Source organism: Pleurodeles waltl, chromosome 7 (genome assembly GCF_031143425.1).
Source record: "Pleurodeles waltl isolate 20211129_DDA chromosome 7, aPleWal1.hap1.20221129, whole genome shotgun sequence".
Lineage (NCBI taxonomy): Eukaryota > Metazoa > Chordata > Amphibia > Caudata > Salamandridae > Pleurodeles > Pleurodeles waltl.
The window spans coordinates 1,136,254,842-1,136,278,101 of record NC_090446.1 but is presented as its reverse complement, the minus strand read 5'-3'; the positions used below and the strand labels follow the sequence as shown (position 1 = coordinate 1,136,278,101).

The 23,260-nt window shown below is 44.6% G+C and overlaps 1 protein-coding gene across 4 annotated transcripts in view; it reads right to left on the bottom strand.

Moving 5' to 3' along the window:
- Positions 1–23,260, bottom strand: part of UNK (unk zinc finger) — an 890,253-nt gene that overhangs the window by 248,113 nt on the left and 618,880 nt on the right. For all 4 annotated transcript variants that reach the window (XM_069200175.1, XM_069200176.1, XM_069200178.1 and 1 more), the window contains exon 12: positions 15,610–15,711. In XM_069200175.1, coding sequence (XP_069056276.1) covers positions 15,610–15,711 — 102 coding nt within the window. The remainder of the gene's footprint in view (positions 1–15,609; positions 15,712–23,260) is intronic.

Below are 23,260 nucleotides of genomic sequence, written 5' to 3'. Positions count from 1 at the left end.
ATGATAACTATTTAGCAAAGAAGAAATGTTGTCATGGTACGAATAATTTAAGCACAGAGGAATTAACCGCATTACAGGAACTAAAACTGAATAAAGACATCGTTATCAGACAGGCTGACAAAGGTGGAAATGTGGTTATCATGAACAAAGTGGACTATGATAATGAAATTTTGTCTCAACTAACAGATTTGTCTTGTTATGAAAAAATTGCACATAATCCTATCTCTAACCTTGTACAAGTAATCAACTACAAATTGGTGGGGTGGCATCATCAAGGGTTACTTAACAAAGATGAATTTGTGAATTTGAAAGTGCATCATCCTCGTTATCCGTGTTTGTATACTCTTCCTAAAATACATAAAGGTTTGTCTTTTCCGCCGGGGAGACCTATTGTTTCAGGTATTCTCGGGCCTACCGAAAGGCTTTCAGAGTTTGTTGACTGTTTTCTGCAGCCACTGGTACTTAATCTTCCATCTTTCATTAGAGATACCACACATATCCTGAGTATTCTTAGTGATGTAGAGTGGGATAGAAACATGCTTCTGGTAACTTTAGATGTGGTTTCTCTTTATACCTGCATTAAACATGAATTAGGCTTAGAAGCCTTAAAATTCTTTCTTCACAAGAGATCAGCAAATCTATGGGACCATACTTTGATGCTATTGGATATGATTGATATAATTACAACTAACAACTTTTTCTTATTCAATAACATGTGGTTTCGACAGAAACAAGGGGTGGCAATGGGCTCCAAATTTTCTCCATCATATGCCAACTTGTTCATGGGTTGGTTCGAACACACTTGCATTTGGGGCCCAGATGCCGCTGCGTGGCACACATTTATTTTGTTCTGGGGTCGTTACATATATGACTGTATAATGATTTGGACAGGAGGTGAGGAGAAACTCATTGAATTTTGCCATTTCATCAATTCAAATAATTTAAACATTAGATTTACTTTTCAATTTAGTGCTGTTAAAATTGAATTCTTGGATGTGGAACTTTTTATTTCCAATGACAAAATTCATAGTAGACTGTTTCGTAAGGCAACTGCATGCAATTCTATTTTACATGCGCAAAGTTCTCACCCGAGACATCAGGTGGCATCAATTCCCTTTGGAGAATTCATGAGGGCGCGACGAAATTGTAGTATTGATGATGAGTTTATTTCTCAAATAAATGACATGGAAAGGAGATTTTTGGCACGTGGGTATTCCCACAAAATTATAAAAAAAGCCAGGCATAGAGTCAAACACATAGACAGAAAGGATACTTTGAAACTTAAAGTACGAAATGATATTAAGGAAGCGTCCAACTTGGTAAGGTTTATAACGGATTTCAATGAGGCTTCATTGATCTTGAAAAAATATATGAATAAACACTGGAATATCCTAACGCAAGATGAATCATTAAAAAATGTAATTACTGGGGGCTTGGTGACAACATTTCGCAAAGGCAGAACTCTCAAGAGCATTTTAAGTCCTAGTTTTACCACTATCTCCTCTAAAGAAACTTGGTTATCACAAAGAAAAAAAGCGGGTTTCTACAAATGTGGGTGCTGTGGGGTTTGCCGTTTGGCTTGTCATAAGTTGCAAGAATTTTCTCATGATGGCAAGACATTTACAATTCGTTTCACTATGAATTGCAATTCCAATTATGTAGTGTATATTATACGCTGTAGCTGCTCTAAGATCTATGTGGGCAGTACCATACGACCACTCAGAATCAGAATAGGTGAACATGCACGGGCATTGAAGAATCTTGATATTAGATATCCCGTGGTGGCACATATTGTGTCTTGTGCTAGACAACCAACTCAGAAGAGTTTTGAATTCTTTGGATTTGACTACATCCCCCGGGATTCTAGGGGGGGTAATAGGGAACTTTGTCTGCGCAGACAAGAAGCCATGTGGATCATGAAATTAAGAGCTGTAGAGACAGGGTTAAATTCCGACAGAGAATTGGAATTCTTTCTGGGCGATTGATAAATTATATGATAATATCTGGACTCTGTTAAGCCTCTGATATCATCGTGTCACACATTGTCTGTTTATATATTAACGTTGTTTCCTATAGGAACATTGTATGAGATATGATGTCATAAAAAAGTCTTTGTTTTCATGAGTGATTAAACCAAAATTCTCAAACATCATAACTTTGAAGGATTTATATGGGTACTCCATTGGTATATTTCCCCGCTAGTATTATTCTTTAGATTTTGAGTTTTACCTTATTGAAGGAAATTGGAGTAAGGTGGTGGCTGAGTTATTAATATAGTGCAGTTTATTTTCTTAAAGATACTGCTAACTTGTAATTATTCTTCAACACTACTTACCTGAGTGGTGTGCTTATTTGCAATAAGATATTTCTAACTGTTTTTCCGGTGGGAACACTGTGGACTGAATTAAGTTATTTATTTCACCTGGTTTGTGTGTTGTTTTGGTAGTAATGAACACCTTTGATGACGTACTAGTAGGAATATTTATTTGGGCATTTTCTGGGTTGTTTTGAGCGCGCTCAGATTACTCATTCCATCCATACTCGCATCAATAGTCAGTTTTCTATGACGATAACTCGGGTTCAGGAGCGCGAACCCAGAAACGTATTTATTTCCGGGTTCGGCTGCGCGCGAGCAGCGCACTCGCGAAGCGTCTTTTATTGTGAGACGCTGTAGCCATTCAATAAGACTTTGCGGAATAATAGGGTGAGTATTGGCTGTGATGGAGCTTGACCCCGGGCATATTTGTACAGGTTTAACGTACTTGAATTGTATATAATGACTAGCAACGATGCATTTATCATTTACATATTAGTAATTAATGAATTCTCTTTGTTATGGCAGTCATTGAAATATGATCGGAGCAATGGATTACAATTTGGAGTGAAACATTAACGATTTTGATTATTGAGGAATAGTGCCTCAATTAAGAAGGTATATTTTTTCATTGCATTTTTTGGATTTGGGTAATTTTGTGCACTTTAGGGGGCTCTCCAGCTCGGCGTGAGATTGGTAATGATGTGGGTGTCTTCACTTTGAGAGATTCATTGGGTGCTATGGTTGGTTTGGTGTTAAGTAGATATCACTTTAGTCAGTTTGACTTTAGATTTGATCTCACTTGCTTTATCATTTGTTCCTGGTGTTTAGATATAAATTTCACCTCCTTTGGGTTTTTGGAGTGTTTACACACTTTGCAGTGGATGTTTGAGCATTTTGGTCTCAACTCATTATGTTACATTTACTTTATGATTTCTAGCCCTGAAGAAGTCGTAGGGGACATATTATTTCCCAATGACGAAACACGTGTTGGCTGGAAGGATCATAACCTGTGGATTACAGACTATGTAATGTGAATCAGATTTGGAATAAAAAGACTGTGGATTCATCAATCAACCCAACTAGTTGACTCCAGGACCATTGTGATTTCTTTTGGAACTGATGCATTATAATTGAAAAAATTTGTGTTGTGAAGTATTCACTAAAAAGAGGGGACCCTCGCAAATTGAAGTTTGTAGTTGGAGTTGTTTTTCTCCTAGGGTAAGGTGTTTCCCTGAGGAAGTTCCCCGTTATCTATTGGGGGTAGATTTTCACCCGTAGCGCCATTGATCCTTATTTACACACCCCACTTTGTTGCTTTAATCTGCAGGTAAGCAGAGATTGCCGTGAGATGAATTTTGATGGAAGAAAATTCAAGATTTGCTTTTTGTAACTGTAGTAAATAACTCACAATGTTTTGTATGGAGGCATCTAACGGTGTGATTTGGTTTGCTCGGCAGTAGAAAACAAACCTTTTCCATTTATTAGCATAACAATGCCTTGTTGTCGGTTTTCTTGCCTGTTTAATGACTTCCATACACTCATTTGCAAGGTTTAGATAGCCAAATTCTAAGCCTTCAGGAGCCAGATTGCCAGGTTGAGCGATGCTGGATTGGGGTGTCTGATCTGTTGTTTGTGTTGTGTTAACAGATCTGCTCTGCTTGGGAGTTTGATGTGAGTTACTACTGAGAAGTCCAACAGTGTGGTGTACCACGGTTGGCGAGCCCACGTTGGTGCTATGAATATTAGTTTGAGTTTGTTTTGACTCAGTTTGTTGACTAAGAAATGAATGAGTGGGAGAGGGGGAAAAGCGTAAGCAAATATCCCTGACCAATTGATCCATAGAGCATTGCCTTGTATTGAGGGTGTGGGTACCTGGATGCGAAGTTTTGGCATTTTGCGTTTTGTTTTGTTACGAACAGATCTATGTCTGGTGTTCCCCAGCGGTAGAAGTATTCTTGTAGAATCTGGGGATGTATTTCCCATTCGTGAGTTTGCTGGTGATCTCGACTGAGATTGTCGGCTAACTGATTGTGAATGCCTGGTATATATCAGGCGAATGTTGTTGTGAATTGTCCAATGCCAATTTCTTTGTGCTAGGAGGCATAGTTGTGACAAGTGCGTACCCAAGTTTGTTTAGATAGTACATTGTTGTCATATTGTCTGTCTTGACAAGAATGTGTTTGTGGACTAGAAGGGGTTGAAAGGCTTTTAGTGCTAGGGAGACCGCTAGTAGTTCTAAGTGATCTATGTGTAGTTGTTTTTGTTGATTGTCCCACTGTCCTTGTATATTGTGATTGTTGAGGTGTGCTCCCCACCCAATCATCGAAGCATCTGTTGTGAGAATGGCGTAAGGCACCGGGTCTTGAAATGGCTGCCCTTTGTTTAAATTTACAGGGTTCCACCATTGAAGCGAAAAATGTGTTTGGCCGTCTATCAACACTAGATCCTGAAGTTGACACTGTGCCTGCGTCCATTGTTTTGCTAGGCACTGCTGCAAGGGCCGCATGTGTAGCTGTGCATTTGGGACAATAGCGATGCATGACGCCATCATGCCTAGGAGTTTCATGACAAATCTGACTGTGTACTGGTGATTTGGTTGTATGTTTGACACCATAGTTTGAAATGATTGAACTCTCTGTGGCCTTGGAGTGACAATTGCTCTTTGTGTGTTGAGTGTTGCTCCCAAGTATTGTTGTAGTTGAGATGGTTGCAGGTGAGATTTCTGGTAATTTATAGAGAAGCCTAGTTTGTGTAGGGTATCTATTACATACTGCGTGTAATTTTGACACCGGTGTTGAGTGTTGGCTTTTATTAGCCAATCGTCGAGATATGGTTATACATGCATGTGATGTCTCCTTATATGAGCTGCTACTACAGCAAGGCATTTTGTAAATACTCTGGGCGCTGTTGTTATCCCGAAGGGCAGTACCTTGAATTGGTAATGTTTACCCTGTATGACGAATCTGAGGTATTTTCTGTGAGATAGATGGATGGATGGATGGGTATATGGAAATACGCATCTTTTAGATCCAGTGTTGCCATGTATTCTCCATGTTTTAGTAAGGGAACTACATCTTGTAGTGTGACCATGTGGAAATGTTCTGATTTGATGAAGAGGTTTAATGTCCTGAGATCTAAAATTGGTCTTAGTGTTTTGTCTTTTTTGGGAATAAGGAAATATAGGGAGTAAACCCCTGCTCCATTTTAGTGGTGAGGTACTAGTTCTATGGCTTGTTTTGTTAATAGTGCTTGTACCTCTATTTTTAACAGGTCTAGATGTTGTGCCGACAGTTTGTGCGCTCTTGGGGGATCATCTGGAGGGAAATGTGTGAACTCTATGCAGTAACCATGTTGTATAATTGACAGAACTAATGTGTTCGTGGTTATGTCTGACCAATGTTTGTTGTAAAGTGTTAATCTTCCCCCTACTGGTGATGTGTGTTGGGGAAGTGTGACATTGGAGTCACTGTTTGTTGCTGGGGGCCTGCTTGGTAGGCTGAAAATTTCCCCTTGATCTTGGGAATTGCCCCCCTGAGTGATCCACGAAACCCCACTCTCTGGTGTTGGGACTGGTAGGTGGGTTTTGCTTGAGAGGTGGATGCCTCTGAAGGTTGCTGTCTAAAACCTCCCCTAAATTGTGGTTTTCTAAATGTCCCTCTATACTGGGAAGAGTAGAGCGTGCCCATGGCTTTGGCCATGTCAGTGTCTTTCTTCATCTTTTCGATGGCTGTGTCCACTTCCGGCCCAAACAGTTGCTGCTGATTAAACGGCATGTTTAACACTGCCTGCTGTATTTCAGGTTTGAATCCTGAGCTTCGTAACCAAGCATGTCTCCTGATTGTGACTGCCGTGTTTACAGTTCTTGCGGCAGTGTCAGCGGAGTCCAGTGCTGAACGAATCTGATTGTTGGAGATGGCTTGCCCTTCCTCTACTACTTGTTGAGCCCGTTTCGGATGCTCTTTAGGTAGATGCTGAATGATGTCACTCATTTCATCCCAGTGAGCTCGGTCATAACGAGCAAGGAGGGCCTGCAAATTTGCAATAGGCCATTGTTTGCGACTTTCTTTAGCAGGGGGTGGTGCATCTCCTGATGATTGCGAGTTTGCACGTTTCCTTGCGGCACCAACCACTACAGAGTCTGGTGGGAGCTGCTGCATAATGAACACTGGATCTGACAGGGGTGGTTTGTACCTTTTTTCCACCCTCTGAGTGATGGCTCTTCCCTTAACCGGCTCTTGAAACACTTGCTGTGCATGCTTAAGCATGCCTGGTAGCATAGGCAGGCTTTGGTATGACGCATGCGTAGAAGCCAAGGTATTGAAGAGGAAGTGTTGTAGTTTGGACTCTTGCTCTGAGCAAGACTGCTGGTCTCAGGATGACAGTACTTTCGTTTGTAGGTGACTAAGTCTCTTCCTACAACTAGTTGTGACTGTTGTCCAAACCTTATCGGCTCACTAGCAGTACCTCACCAGAAACACAATAGTAAAAGGTGATTTGTATGTAGCAGTCGGTTACGCATGGACTCAAAGTAAGATATCTCAGGGTTGTCGTGGTTAAACGGAAATTACCCTTTTCTCACAGATGTATTATGTCTCATACAAACAAAGGCAATAACACAGATGCAGTGAAGTTATAATAGTTTTTATTTAACATAACTGCCATTTGCGATAAGTTGCATGAACTGCAATGATTAGGATAATGAAGATACCAAGCAACAGTATTGTGAAGAAGAGAGTCATGGTTATAAAGACCCCCACCATTTTTGCAATATATGAAAGAAATATATATATATGTACGAGATGGAATATGCCCTAATACCCTAATGAGAATAGGCCTAACCTCCTACCTAAAGGAGAGCTGGGTTTGCTAAACCTAATCTGCCAAAGCCATGTCCATGAGAGGAGCCGCCAACCCTTGTTACCTTGGAATGAGGTCTCTATCTCAGACTCCGTAGGGATACGAAGACTGGGTCAGCGTCAAGACGACTGCAGCATCGGTATAAGCGATGGTGGCGATGCCCTCTGGTAGGAATCCCTCTAATTATCTGTCTGAAGTGTGATGTATTTATACAGATCTACAAGGTCCCCTGACGTAGGTGTATTCCAAAACAATAGATAGCAGGCATGCTTGGGACGGCAATTAATATCAACAATCCCTCGAAAGTATAGAGAGGGAAAATCCCTAAGTGTGAAAACATACTGTTTGTTTGTCTTTTGTGCTTGATCTTGACGCCTTGGCGCAGTGACACTGATAATAAAACTCATAACAAGTGGCCTAACTATAAACAAGGCCGCCATTTTAAAGGAAATAAATAATTAAATGGACTAAGACAGAGCAAGCTAAGTAGGTTAAAAGTCACTAGGTGACGGGGGCATGAGTTTACAAGCCTACGGCTAAGCTAACTCCTGTTATCCCGTTAAAACAAACTAGGATTCACTACAGAAGTCATCTTCCAATGGTTCCGAATGCATACTGACATTATGAAATGTCACAGCCCTGGCCAAGACTTGGGTATAGGATGTGCTATCCTCTGGTGGAGATGGTTTTGAGGGGTAGCACTCAGGGCTATTGTCCGAGACAGGGGGATCGTAGAGGTCCCATGGATCTACATCATCCTGTGTTTGCACAGTATGTGTGGGTGACTGAGCAGTGGGCGTGCCAAGTGGTGACCCTGTCCTTTGTGGCGAATGTGGTGGCAATATTTCTGGAGAGAAATGGCGAGTTGGTGATTTCTCTCTAGCCACTTTAGCTCTTGGCTGATCAGTCTCAGTCTCTGCTTGTGGTTGAAAAGCCAACTTTCTCTTAAATTTGACAGGAGGGGCAGTTTGATTTTTTCCCGTATCCTTATGGATCTGTATTCTTGCTTGAGTATGGTCAAACTCTTCAATGTCCAGCTCCTCTTCAAACCTGTGCCTCTCCTTCAGTTGTTTGGAGAGCCCAGGTTCCAATGTATAAGAGGTCTTTTTCGGCTCCGAAGCCGGTTTTCGTGGTACCGAAATGCCCATGGTGATGGTTAGCCTCGGCTCCGAAAGGCTCTTTCGAGGCTTAGTGCCTTCGACAAGGCGATGTCGGCTTTTTTTGACGCCGGTATCTAGGCTTGAGTCGAAAGACTTCGGCACGATTTTGCCCTTCTTCAGTGCCGAAGGTGTTGCTTGGTCACCGCTTTGTTTTATGGGTCGAGCCATGGCCTTCAGGCAGTGGCGTCCCAGAGGCCTTTTGTGTTTTCAGCTCACTTTGGGGTTGGGTCGGGGTACGCGTACTCACTTTTTGGCCTGCTGTCGGCGGTCAGTCTCCGTCGGAGTAGTCCGATTCCGATCCCTGGATGGAGATAGCCATCTCCTCCTCTTCGACGTCGAGGTGTTGCGACGATTTCGACGCCAACTGCATGCGCCTCGCCTTCCGATCTTTTAAGGTCTCTTTCGACCGAAAGGCCTTGCAGGCCTTGCAGGCCTCGCAAGTATCCTCTCTCTACTCCGGTGACAGACACAGATTACAGACCCGATGCTGGTCTGTGTATGGATACTTAGCGTGGCACGTCGGACAGAAACGGAAGGGGGGCCAGTCCGTGAGGCTTCGACGACGGGTGTGGTCGGGCCGACCAGGCCTCGGCTGGGCACAGAAGCCCTGTCGGTGCCGATGTATCCATAGAAGATCTTTCCCGAACGCAACAATACCGACGTTTTTTCGATGACTTTAATACTTTCCCGATTCGAATCACGGACCGAAGAGGAACACGTCCGAACCCGATGGCGGAAAGAAGACAATCTAGGATGGAGTCGATGCCCATGCGCAATGGAGCCGAAAGGGAGGAGTCACTCGGTCCCGTGACTCGAAAAGACTTCTTCGAAGAAAAACAACTTGTAACACTCCGAGCCCAACACCAGATGGCAGGAACAGTGCACAGCATGTGTATCTGCAGCTACACATGCCATCGAACTAGTGTATTTACTCACCTCCAGTTGGGTGATTGCCTACTTAGAATTCTAGTATTTGTGTTAACATAATAAAGTACCTTTATTTGTGCAATACTGTGTGTTTTTTTCATGTGTGTAAGTGCTGTGTGATTATAGTGGTATTGCATAAACTTTGCATGTCTCCTAGATAAGTCTTGGCTGCTCATCCACAGCTCCCGTTAGAGAGCTCTGGCTTCATAGACACTGCCTACATCTCACTAACAGGGGATACCTGGTAAAAGGTGATAGCACCATAGGTGCTTACCACACACCAGGGCAGCTTCCTACAGTCGGGACCACATAACAACACATTCTTTTGCATGCTAAGATATACACATGTAGCCAATAACAACCAAAAAGGACAAAGGAAACTGTTGTTTGTAAACGCCAAGCGACAACACTTTAATTACAGTGTTGGCATTAAGAGGGCTAAACAAACGGTCCACCATAAGTGCTAAGTAAATAGTGCCTGCACATGTAGAACAGTTATGTCACCGCATGGGGCACCATACAGGATGTGGCAAGACAGGCACAATGTCAGTCTACAGTCATTTCCTGCCTGTTCGTCCACCATGTGGTGTGCCAGTTATAGGTGGGGCAGATAGATGGCTTCTGCTCAGTCTTAGGACACGTGGCTCAGCAGTAGACACACTGCTCAGGCTAGACACCTTGCTGTCTGCTGCCTCACTTGTTGCACCACTGGAAAAACTGGCAGTATGTATTGCCTTAACTGCTGCAGTAATTTGATGCCCTCTGGCCACATCGCCACTGAGGAGGCCCATCTCCACCTGCAGTGCGAAGGTACGTCTGCTATGTAGTGTGGTGGCCTGTGCCAGTCTGCTAATTGCCCTAGTGAGGGCAGCCATCGCTGAAGCATGGCTGTGCTCATGTCGATTTAACAGGTGTCTTTCCTCTGCCATCTCCCTGCAGAGTTGGTCAAGAGAACCTTTAATGCCATCTAATTTGGTACTGAGCTCAGACTGGTTAGCAGACATCTGCTAGGTTATCAAAGCCCAGGGTGATTTTCTGTCCTAGAACGTGCATCTATTGATTTGTTGATTGCTGAATCCTCAACATGGCCTACTCAACATTCCTGGGTCCGACTGCTCCCTTATCCCTGCCTGTGCTCGTGCAGCCTGCAGTGCCTGTTGGCGCCTTTGGACCCTTCGTGTATGGTGAACACTTTGTACCCTGGTCACAGGGAGGCCTTGAGGAGTGGAGTGCTGTGGATCACTTGTACTCCCACTTCCAGCTGCATGGTATGGTGTGTCTGCTGCCCCTAAATGGCCCAGCAATGTATTGGGTAGACTCATGGCGACATCACCCTGCCCTTCCTCCAGATGAGCCTGGGACTGGTCATCTCCCTCTGCACATACTCCTTCCTGTGTTTGACCATGTGTATCTATTTGGGAAATTGGAAACCAAATTTAAAAAAAATGTGTGTGAAACACTGCCTCATTTGTTTGGATGTGGGCTCACACACTGCATGACAGTGACATCACTTTTGCTCTACAAGACCACATGTTCCATAATGCACCAGTTGTGTTGATTTCCCTCCTTTACATGGACTTAAGAGGCAGATAAATGTGTGTGAGTGTGCTTGTTGTGTGCATGGGTGTTGACGCCAGGATGGTGATATGAGTGAATTTGCTCTTACCTGTGGTTGTTGGGGATCCAGATGTGTCCAAGGAGCCAAATGCACAGACTGCCTCAGACACCAGAGTTGTTTCGATCATCGCATCAGCAGCTATTGGTGTGGTCACATTGGAAAGTCCTCCTCCTGTCCCCTGCTCATCACAGAGCAGCGCTGCAACCCTTTCCTTAGATTTGGAGCGCAGATGTTACCACCTCTTTTTAATTCCCTTAACAGATCTGTTGGTCACTCCCAGGGCAATAATCTGGCTCTGTATGTCCTTCCAGATTTTACTCTCGTCTGTCTCAGGGACAGTCTGGGACAAGCTCCCAAACAGCTCCTCAAGGATGATGCAGCAGGACTCAGTGAGGAAGTCCAGCTCGCTCTCCGTGAACTTCATTTTCCTTTTGAGCTCCCCAGCACCTTTGCTCCCCTGTTGGCTGGCCATTGTTGTTGCTGTTAAGCGGTGAGTGTGCAATGTGGGCCTGTGATGGTGTCCTGGACCAGGTGCTCCTCCTCCTGTATAGGGATCTCGAGGGACAGCCGCTTCCTGATTAGGGGGCCTTCCAATTCAACAGGAAGTGTTTTTCCTCTATTCCTATGCTCGGTCGCATTTGTGATTCATTATCGCAATTTATGACCACGCGGTCGCAATTTGCAATAGTTTTTTGCGACTGGTTACCGACTCGCAGATTGCATTGTCAGGAAGTGAGCTGTGACCCATTTGCGAGTCGCAAAATGGTACCTGAGTCTTTCAGTACATCCTTTACATTTTGCACAAATTGCGAGTTGCTATCACAGTAGGCTATACATTGGGCCCCCGGTGTTTAACCAGCATTGAGGAAGACTCCAGCACCTGAGAGTGACGTTGGGAGTTTGAATGTTTTGCAGAACAGGACCACATTCTTGGGGAAGAAGATTTATCCTTCCTAAGTGCTTCTTGTACTGTTTGTGTCAGGATCATTTAGGAAAACATTTCCTAGTGGGTGGCCTACCTTTGGGAGAGGGTAAGACCGAAAACAACTTGGCCATCTGGTCCACGGAGGCACAAGAGTCACAGGCCGGAGTGGCATGCCCAACCCCAAACCCACCACAAACAGTAGCCAGGGGTTAAAAAAGTGGCAACTTGTGGTACCATGTACAAGCATTTTTGTATGAAGTCTTTCAGGATACTTTCATTTACTCGCTGTTGAAAGAAACTGTTGGTGAGCCATGAAATTTGTACTGCACCAATGAAGCATGGAAAAAGGAACTGATGCAAGTGCAGTGGTTGGTAGCTAATATGCTCTTGTTAAGTCCAAAGGCAGTTAGTTGCAGCTCGAGTTGCAAAGCAACACCTGGTGACATTGAAGGGCCATTGGAACATTTTTCCAGTTTAGTTTGAAGCCTGGGACAAGTATTCATATGATGAGGAATCTGCAGGAAGATGAATCCATCAAACTACCCTTAACACAAGATAGCATCTCCAATGTGTCAATCAGTCACCCGTTACTGCATTCAAATAATTTGCTGGCAGAGGGGTATGATCTATAAATATTTACATAACTGATGGAAATTGATTCTCACCCGTCATTAAAAATAAATGCTAATTTCCTAGGTATATCACTTTTCCCACCACTTTCTGCAGGGCAGCAACAAGCAATAGGATGGGGACAATAATATAGATTTATCGGAAAAGTATACTCTAGAAACCCCTTTACAACTAAGCACTTCTTCGTATCAACCACCACTTTACTCATCTCCAGGTAAATGCCAGGTTTTGTCCATATCAGTACACCACAGGAGTAAGAAGAAAATTCTGTTGCATAAAAACCCCTCTATCCTCACCTCCTTTCTAACCTGTCTCAACCCACAATAGCTTAATCTCTTGAAGTAAAGTGATAGGCGTCCCTCCCGTTTTAAGTAAAACACTTTATGTCCCTTGCCATTTCATGCACATTCCATTTTAGTAATTTATATCTGTTTACAGGAGGGCCTTAACACCTCCCCAGAGCCCTTAAATCATCATTCCTAAATAGCATAATAGCTCAATTTTAACATGTATTCCAGAATTGATCCATGTACACCTCAACCAACATGTCAATCATATTTAAAAGAAGACAAATATCCTAGGATTATTGTCTGTATGTCCGCCTCTACTTGACACAATGTAACTATTCTTGCTATAGATATAAATCTGCAAAATACTAAAGCATCTTAGGTGTGAATTTGGGAACTACTCTGTTCAGTAGAGCAATAGCCCTACAATATAGCAAAGACATCTTCCATAGGAGTGGTAGTCATGTGATGCTGCACACTAGATGCTGCACACTACCTAGTAGGTTACTCATACTCAAGGTGCTAAGTGGAGGTGATTATGGGTGCCATATTCCTAAAAGTAGGACAATTGTGCCAGTACAATAGGGGGAGATCAAAATCAACAATACATGCTCCAGGTCCTACAATAAATTAACAATAAGAGACAGACACCCTTAATATCATTCTCTGTATGACACAAAACACAGCCACTTGCAGTCAGGTTACATTTGACTATTTCCATGCAGCACAGTAACAACCAATTCATTGTGGATAATCCAAAGTTATAGGGGTAACCAAAAGGTCCATTCACTGAGATACCAAAATGCTGTCTGTTGCGCCTGCTCTACACAACACCTCCTGCATAGCCCACCTTTGTAGATGACTCTAGTAACATCAGTGCCCCCTCCACAGTCGCTGTTCGGTCTTTTAGCGTCTATATGGATGTGGGTCTATTTAAGTTTTTTATTTCGCCTCTCGAATCTTGGCGGTGGAAGGGATCTTGGAAGATGTGGAAGGCGAGGTAGGCTTTCACATCCCGCTTCTGTCACCAGTTGCTCCCGGATTGCTCAAATGTTGGCTTTTTCATTCATCAGAATCTTATGCTTGGCTGAGAACAATACCATGTTCTGGATGTGCAGTTAGCAGAGCTTACGCTTCACCTCGAACAACAATCATCATTGCTGTTTAACTGCCACAGTGAAATCAGAGAAAATCACGACTTTTGCATTGTGTATGGTAAAGAGACCATTCTTGCAAGCTGCATAATTTTCCAGTCACAATAGTGCACTAGTTTAGTTATCAGCTGTAAGAGGAAACCTGGCAGCAGAAGAGAGATCAGGGCTCTCTGAGCCCTGTCTACTGAGAAGACCTTTGTAAAGTCCATTGAGGCCACTGTGATGTTCTGTCATTCCTTGAGGGACTGTCAGGCACCCGCTCGCCAGGAACTTTCTGGTAGTCAAACAATTCTAATATTACATCTGTGGGCCCTTATTTTAGTATAGTCAGCTCTACATTCTAGGAAAAAGGCTCTCCTGCATACTAATTACCGGACTACGGATGTCTTTTACCTCTGGTGTCATCTTTGACTGGGCCAAAAAGACAATATACATAGGTCAGCCTGCAAAACGCTAACATCCACAACAACTGTACCTATTTGTGATTCAAGGCCAGTGTAGGAGTCTTACAAGGAGAATGCAGTTCTCTTAATCAAATAAACCAGCTCACACGGGGCTGTCTTGGAAATGTTACTCTATATGGAATCCTCTGGTTCTTGAAATTTGTTGCTTTAATGAGAAATGAGGATGCAAGAGACTGAGGTGGGTCTCTAGCATAATCTGGTGATAAATTAAGTAAGGCTGACCTCTCTTCCACACGTTCATGGATATTTTGAATGAAGAACAAGTACTTTCCCATTTTGAGTTCCAAGGACAGTATAACACTTGCTCTGAGGAGATTTACTCTAGCTTCAGCTGAACAGAAAGCCATTAATGAGGGAGAAGATGGACTTAGGAATAAGACAAAATTCCTGAACACACTTCAAGGGAGAAATTCTCTTTAGGCCAGGAAACAAAGCAAACAAAACCTAATCTGTCACCAAAGTGTGTCCGGCATGAGCCTGGCTTTAGCCAAAGAGAGGACATGGCGGATCTACAGAAACTAGTATAATGGACAAACTCTAAAAATGAAAAACTATCTCAAAAAATAAATTTAGGTCCTGTTCAACTTTCTTTCAAAAGATCTTCAACAATGAAAAATAAACACAACCATATTCTCCAAGTGCAACACTCGAATAAGAATAATAATAAGAATAGGGTAACCAGTGGGAAAACCCCAAGAATTTAATCACAAATAATGCACATCAGATACATAAATTGTTGTTGTTTTAATGAGATCAGACAACTAAATTAAAGGGAACCAGTGGAAAAGGATAACAGCAGGGTACAAAAAAAAGCAGTCTGCTCAGAAAAATATACCTGCAAGTGACAGTACATATTTATTGATAGTAACAGTAAAAATATGAATAAGGTGGCGGAAAATGGCTGCGAGTAGAGAGTAGAGAAAACAGCCCATACTATCTTACAGACTATAAGGGAAGATGAAGACAAGCCCTTTACTGGCCTACAATTGGAAATGATGCAACGGAATATGAAGATGCTTAAAATAATCCAAGTTTAATATGAAAATGACAATGGGAACCTCACTGTCCAGGCCGCCTGATTTTTCAACCCCATTTCTTATCTTATCAGTTGTGCCTGGCTTACCCTCTAAGATGCAACAAATTTGTCAGCAATACTGGATTATAAATCACATAATCAGGCAGCAGAGAGGCAAAGTGATCACAGGATTCACAAAAGTGATCAAAGCATTCACAAAAGGAGCCAAGCGATGATGGTTATCTGCACACTTACCTCTCATGATACCACCGGACTGGGGGGCTGGACTGCTATCAAAAGACTTCTCCAGAGCAGCCACTCCAAACTCATTGAGGTCCAAATCATCCAATGCAGACTCTGTGGGAGGGGGCAGAGACAAAGGGAGCTAAGAAATTTTCAGGGGGTGGATAGAAGAGAAAGGGGAACAGGAGAGGAGTCAGCGGAGGAAGAAAACAGACTGGACAGACATTGAGAAAGAGGGAGGACTAAAGAGCTCTGACAAAACAGAGGAGAGGACAGATCAAAGACAGCAAGGAGAAAGGAGGAGGAATGATCAGTAAGAGGGACAACAATCACAGACAAAGAAAAAATAAGATACTGATAGAGAGGCCAGACCTAATATGGATGTAATTGAGAAGGATGGAAGAGATCAAAGACAATGGAAACAGCAGGGGTGAAAGTAGGGAGGAAGTGTCAGAGAAAAATGAGGCAGGAAGAGCTCAGAGAGGTGGTAGTGGTGGCCAAATGACAATAAATGAGGCAGGTGGCCGGATGATAATCAATGAGGCAGTAACAGGAGAAATTAGGTAGTAAATCGGGGAGGAATGAGAACAGTCAAAACACAACTAGGCAAGAAAGGAGAAAGGATCAGAGATGAGAAGGTGACAAAAGGGGATGAGAGAAACAATGGTTATAAAGACAGAAGGAGCTATGAGAAACACTGAATAGGAAGAAGAAGGGATCTGAGAAAATGGAGAAGGACTATAAACAATGAGAGAGAAATTGGAAGAGAGGTAAGTGGAGAGCTCCAGTCAGATACTAGAACCAAGAGACAGGAGGAGAGATGAGAAATCTGAACTAATGAAGAGGGATGACACAAGGATGGAGGCTAGGGTAAATCAGAAAGACAATTAGTAGGGAAAGGAACACATCCACCAGGCCATGCCACAACTACGGAAGGGCAATGAGAGTGAGCCAGAGAGAGAGATTGGAGTCGAAGAAACAAAGAGGCAGAGTTGCTAACTGACATCATCAGGGCCACCTTTAGCGTGGTCAGGCTTGTTAGCTAACACCACCCTGTATTCCAAAGAACCTATTAATGACTGGGTTTAGCGGCTGGTCTATCATTCCTTTTGCAGAGGCTCTGAGGAAAGGACGACCCCTTTCAGAAGCCACATTGTCTGTCTTGATGTACCTCACATTACTGAAAGGATGCCCTTTGGAAGGTAGTACCTGAGAGCACTAGTACAAAAAAAGGCACAAAAAACATCAAGATATTGGGTCCCAATTCTAGGACAGTTCTTTCAAGGACAAAGTTCGGGCCTGGATAATACCATGAGGAGCAGAAGTTGGCAGGACTAAAGCAGAGCTATATCAAGAGGAAATAGTCCAAGAGCAGATGTAGGCTTGGGGAGTTGCAATACACTGATTCAATGATCAAGGGTCGTTTTCCCACTGATAGATAAGAGACCTGATAGGAAGGGGATGGACTTTGGGCAGGAATGACCTAACAGCAACGGGACGGTCCCAGAACAAGAATCACCTGAGATAAACAGGATGGTCATAGAGAAATTGTGTTAAAGTTTAGGGTACATCATGGAATAGAGTTTGTATTTGGTGGTCAGCTTAGTATGGAGGCTTATTAAAAGAAGAGTTGAAATGAAGCTGAACGCCCACAGCTTTGCCTGCTATTGGCTCTGATCCATAACTATACGTATATGTATCCATGTTTAGTGTGAACGTTGCTAAAAGGCATTGGAGTGCTGTAAAAGGACAAAGATAGGCATAAAATGAAGCAGTGATAGGAGTGGTATCTGGGTTATGGACAGGGAATGCATTGTGATACAGTGTTCTCTAAAGAGGCAAGTCCTGATCTCTTTCCTAAACTGGAGCAGAATTGACACGTTACTGATCGATATTGGGATGTTGTTCCAGATCCTGGGTGCGTAGATGGAAAAGGCCTGTTGCCTTGCTGCTCCTTTTTTACACTTCTTAATCTGCAGTCAGAAGGTGTCCCAGCTACAGATGTTTTGTGAATGCAAAAACAGAGCTGGCTCAAGGTGACCATGATAAGGGGAAGGAAAACTATTAGCAAGAAGAAAGGAGCAGAATTAGGAGAAAGAAGACACATACTACGGTAGACGGGGTCAATGAGGATGTGACTGAGGAAGGAAAAAGGATATTGAAGGCCTAGACGCTGGTGTGTGCAAGAGCAGAACAAAGGTTAACTGCCTTGATCAATAAAAAGAAGTTATTTACCTTTGCTAATTCGTTATCCGGTAGAGGTTATCTAGCCGCAGATTCCTTACCTTAGAATATTCATCAGGTGTCAGAATGGATCCAGAAGATTTTCAAGTAGTACCCCTGCATGCTGGTAGGTTGTATTGTTTGGCTCCGCTTGCCGTCATCTGCGCCAGAAGTGATGCACGCGGTATCTATATAGCCGCCACCTTAAAATGCTCACACCAGTTTCTGTCGCGACTTTCCGCTCCATGAGTTCTGACCACTAGTGTGACGATCTAGGGCATGTAAAAGGGTGTTCCCTACACCGTAGTTGATTCGCAGAGCGGAAAGGATAGGAGGATCAGAAAGGAATGTGCGGCTAGATAGAGTCCTTATCAGATATAGCGTTAATGAAGGCAAGTTAACTTGTTCATCTGATAGAGACTTTACCCACAGATTTCTTATCTTAGAATAGATACCCAGGCAATACCCCCCTAGAGGAGGTACTGCAAAACCAATTATATTAAAATGTCCTACCGAACCGAAAGGAATAAATGCCCATAGCGACAAACCTGACTGTCCAGGCAGTAGTGCTTGGTGAACTAGTACAGTGAGGCCCAAGTACTTGGCACCAGGATGATACATGCTAATTCAGTGGTCACAATCTTGGCTCTGGTGGGGTGAACCTGAAAGCGCTCTGGGGCTATTTCTTGGCCAATGCATAGCTGAGCTTAATGCACAGGACAATCCCACAGTGAGATGGTTCTCTCTTGTACAGCTTTACGTATTTTTGCTCACACATAGCCCAGGAAGAGTTGACCGTGCACCCGGAACTTTCTTGTGCAGTCAGGGTAGAACAACAACGTTCTTTCTGGGTCAAGTTGATGGAGTCTCTACTCTTCTTCGGAGGTATGAGGTGTGTAGGAAAGTACCCTCTTTTTGACATGGTTACCCCCACTTTTTGTCTGCTGTCAGTATGCTTGGAGTGTTTTCACTGGGATCCGGCTAATCAGGACCCCAATGATTGTGCTCTCTCCCTCTAAATTTGGTTGCTTAACACTTTGCACACACCACAATTAGCATACTGGTGCCACCACATATAAGTCCCTAGTATAAGGTACTTAGGTACAAAGGGCATTGGCCACCCATGGGAGCCCATGCAAAATGTGTCTGCAGGCCTGCCAATGCAGCCTGTGTGAAAAGGTGCATGTACCCTTTCACTTCAGGTCACTGTAAGTGACCCCTATGGAGGCCATCCTAGCCCAGAGGTCACTACCTGTGTCCAGCTACATAATGGTAACTCCGAACCTGGACATGTTTGGTACTGTTGCCAGTATTGGTTGTATGATTCCAGCCTGCTCGGGTTTTCTGGGCAGTGTATGCTGCTTTCACACCAAAGACAGGTTTCTGCCCTCCTGCTACTTGCCGTGCTCAGGCAGGGGAAGGCAGAATAAAGGATTTCCTGTGGGAGAGGGAGGCATCACCATCTCCCCTTGGAAGCAGGTGTCACATGGCTTGGGAGGGGTAGCCTTCCCAAGCCACTGGTATGCTTTGAAAGGTACATTTGGTGCCCTCCTTACATAAACCGGTTTGCACCAGTCCAGGGACCCCAGGCCCTGCTCTGGCGCAAAACTGGACAAAGGGATGGGGAGTGACTACTCCCCTGTTTATCACCCCCCAGGTGTGGTGCCCAGAGCTCCTCCAGGCGGCCACTTGATTCCACCATCCTGAATCCAAGATGTGCATAGGACCCTGGGTCGATCTGACTGGCCAGGCCAGGCAGGTGACGTCACAACCATCTCCTGATAGGTGGTCACCTTGCAGGTGACCAAACCCCCTATAGAGATATTTAGGGTCTCCCTCTTCGGTGGGTCCTCAGACTCGACGTGCCAGATTCCAGCAGGACTCCTCTGCATCCTTTACTTCATCTTCTGCCCACTGGAACCGCAACTGGAATCTTCAGAAACCAACAATCTGCAACTCTGGCGACAACTCCGCTTTGCAATATTGTTTCTCCGGCTCCTTCCAACAACTGCAACATTTCCCCAGCTGTGCATCTTCCGGGGTTGGCGAGACGTCAGCGTGCACCAAGAAGTAAGAAGGAATCTCCCTTGTAGTGAAGGAGTCACTCTCCTGCATCTGCAGGCACTAACTGCAACTACAATAGCTCATTAGATCTGCTCTCCTACGGAACTGCATGGATACTGCATCACATGTGTGGGTCTGGAGTGGTCTCATTGGTCCTCTCTGACAGATGTCCAACTTTGGAGACAGGAAGCCGTTGCCTCTCCTTGAAAGACAGTACCCCTGTGCACCAGGACTCTTGCGGCAACCAAAGATTGTTTGCTCCTGCTCCAAGGGATCTTCAGGCTCCATGTAGCCCCGGACCCCAGCACTTATTCCTGCCAAGCACAGCCCCCTCTCTGCTGCTCCAGCGACATGGGACTCCTCTTCAGGTGTGCTGACTAGGCCTCACTGCAAATTGCTGTGCCTGCTGCCAGTGGGTTGCTTGTGGGGGCTGCGACTGCTTCTAGTGACTCTACTGACTGTTGATGGTCACCCCAGACTCCCTCCTTGTGTCGAGTCCCCTGGGCCTTGCTGGTCCTCTTCCCCCTTGCAACTCATTATTTTCTTCTTTTGCATTTGCCAAGGCATGTTGATGGTTCTTCAGCACCACTAACCCACTACAACCAGACAGCCAACGTGGTACACCATCTGCATCACTTCAAGAACTCCTTTTTCAGCACTGCATAGCTGTTTTATTTCCTTCCTCCATCGACCCGGTCCTGCATCCACAGAAGGGTGGATAGTGGCTCCTGCCACGACCGGACCCTGTATCATGAACTGGACTTGGTCCCCTTCCTGTGCAGGTCCTCTTCTGCCAGAATCCACCTTTAGGTCCTTCCAGTCTGGTCTGGGTCTTGCACAATCCTTTTCCTAAGTCCTCTGAATGGTTTTGGGGAAAACCAGGTACTTAACACTGCTCTCCTGGTCTCCGGGGGTCACTCTGGTGCTCATCTCTTGGGATTCCTAGTTTCTCCAGCTCCCCTCTAACAATTCCACATCCTTGGATGAGGGACTGTATTCCGCATTCCATTTATTTGGTATATGGTTTGGCCCTCACCTAGGGCCTATACTATTTTCTAATACTTTTGCCAATTCTTGTTGTTTTTATGCTCTTTACCGATTGCTGTTGTTTATATAATTAGTGTGTTTACTTACCTCCATTTGGGGGGTGGGTGGGGGGGGGGGGGTGGAAGAGACTGACTAATATTATTCTAGTATTTGTGCTTCCTTAATAAAGTACCTTTATTTTTGTGACATTGTGTGGTTCTTTCATGTGTGACAGTGATGTGTGACTATAGTGGTATTGCATAAGCTTTGCAGGTCTTCATGATAAGTCTTGTCTGCTCATCCACAGCTACCTCTTGAGAGAGACCTGGCTGCTTAGACACTGCCTACACTTCACTAATAGGGGATACCTGGAATAGGGTGATAACATCATAGGTGTCCACCACACACCAGGCCAGCTTCCTACAACGTTGAGCAAATAAAGTGGGCAGAGTGATGTTCTCGGCTAACCAGATTAGAGTCACAGCTGTTGTGAGGAACAAGGCATGCTTCTGGAGAACCAGCTTGTGAGGCAAAGAGTGCTTGCAGTTCGCTGGCGCTCCTGGCCGATGTTACGGCCACCAAAAAGGCAGTTTTAATAGTCAAGAGACTGAGAGGGCAATTGTGCAGAGGTTCAAATCGTGCACACATAAGAAAAGTGTGGACCAGGCTGAGGTACCACTGAGTCATGATGAAGGGCGTAGGTCGGAAACAGATATGGCAGGCTTTTAAGGAACCTAGCCACAACAAGTGACTTAAAGAGAGAAGTTTGGTCTAGCAACCGTAAGAATGCAGAGATGGCATAAAGGTAACCCTTAACTGTGCCAAAATAGAGCCCTCCTGGGCCAAAGCCAATGCAAACAAGGGAACCTGTTGTAGAAGTGCAGATAGTATTCTGAGAATCACACCATGACACAAACTTGTTCCAACTGCAGGCATAATCTGACTTGGTGAAGGGAAGCCTGGCTACAAGAATAATATCACAGACTTCAGAAGGGTCGAAAGCTGTGAACTGTTGCTGCTCAATCTCCACGCATAAAAGTGGAAATTACACAGGTTTGGGTGCAGAACCCTGCCCTGTTGCTGCAACTGAAGGTCCTCTCAAAGAGGCAGCCTGACTGGAGGACCAGTGATCTTGCTCAGCAGTTCGGTATACCATACTCTCCATACACAACCTAGAGCAACAAGTATGAGTTGGGCTCAATCGTTCCTGATGTTCTTAAGAACTCTGGGCAGGAGTAGTATTGGCGGAAAGGCGTACAGAAGGGTGGAGCTCCACTCGAGATCAAAAAGCATCTCGGAGCACGAGTCGCCTTGGAAACTCCAGTAAGCAAAATGGGTGACATTGCTCATTCTTGGCGGTGGTGAACAGATCTAACCAAAGCTCTCCCCCCACTGAAAGAGTCCGGGAACCACTCCTGGGGGCATTTGTGATCCCCTACGCATAGTCCACACTGGCTTTCAAGACGCCCTCCAGGTGCTGAACCACCAGGGAAATGCCCTGACGTTTCAGCCATGTCCAGAGATGCAAAGCTTGTTGACAAAGGGCCCAAGACTCCACTGCATCCTGTCTGTTGCAATAGGACATGGCGGTGGTGTTGTCAGTCAGCCCCTGCACCAGTCTTCAACTTGATCAATGAAAAAAAAAGGCTTTCAGAACCAAGCAAACCTCCCAGAGCTCCAAAAGACTAATGTGGAACCCAGAATCTGCCGGCGACCAGAGCCCTTTAATCTCTACGTCCCAGGTAACCACCCCGACTCAGTAGTGATGCATCTGTTAGTAGTCAGCTACAGTTGAGGAAGAGAAAGAGGTCTGCCCATGACCCAACAGCGGATTATTTTTTGCAGAATATTTGTGGTCCCCTCCTAGATCTGGATCATTTCTGAGAGACTCACCTGATACTAAGCCCACTGGGACTTCAGGTCCCACTGCAGAGTCTGCATTTGTTAACTGTTATGAGTAACCAATAAGATGCAGGAGACAATAAGACCCAAAAGCCACAGGGGCAGTCTCACCGAAATCCACGATAGAGGCTGAAACATTGGTATCACAGCCTGAACATCCTGGACTCTCAGCTATGGAGCATAGGACTGAAACTGCATTGTGTCCAAAACGGTTCTGATGAAAGGGAGCATCTGAGAGGGGGGGCCAAGTGTGACTTTGGCACGCTGATAGTGAACCCCAGCGAGTACATGAGGTTCGCCGTAGTCTGGAGGTGGGAGATGACTGCCCGGATCGAGCTAAAGGTGCGGCTGGAGGCCTCTTTCGGGGCAGAAAGCAGATTAGGGTTGATGAACAGCTGTAGACAAACCCAAGGGCCTGGCTCCAGCACCAAATCCGCCTTCCTCGAAA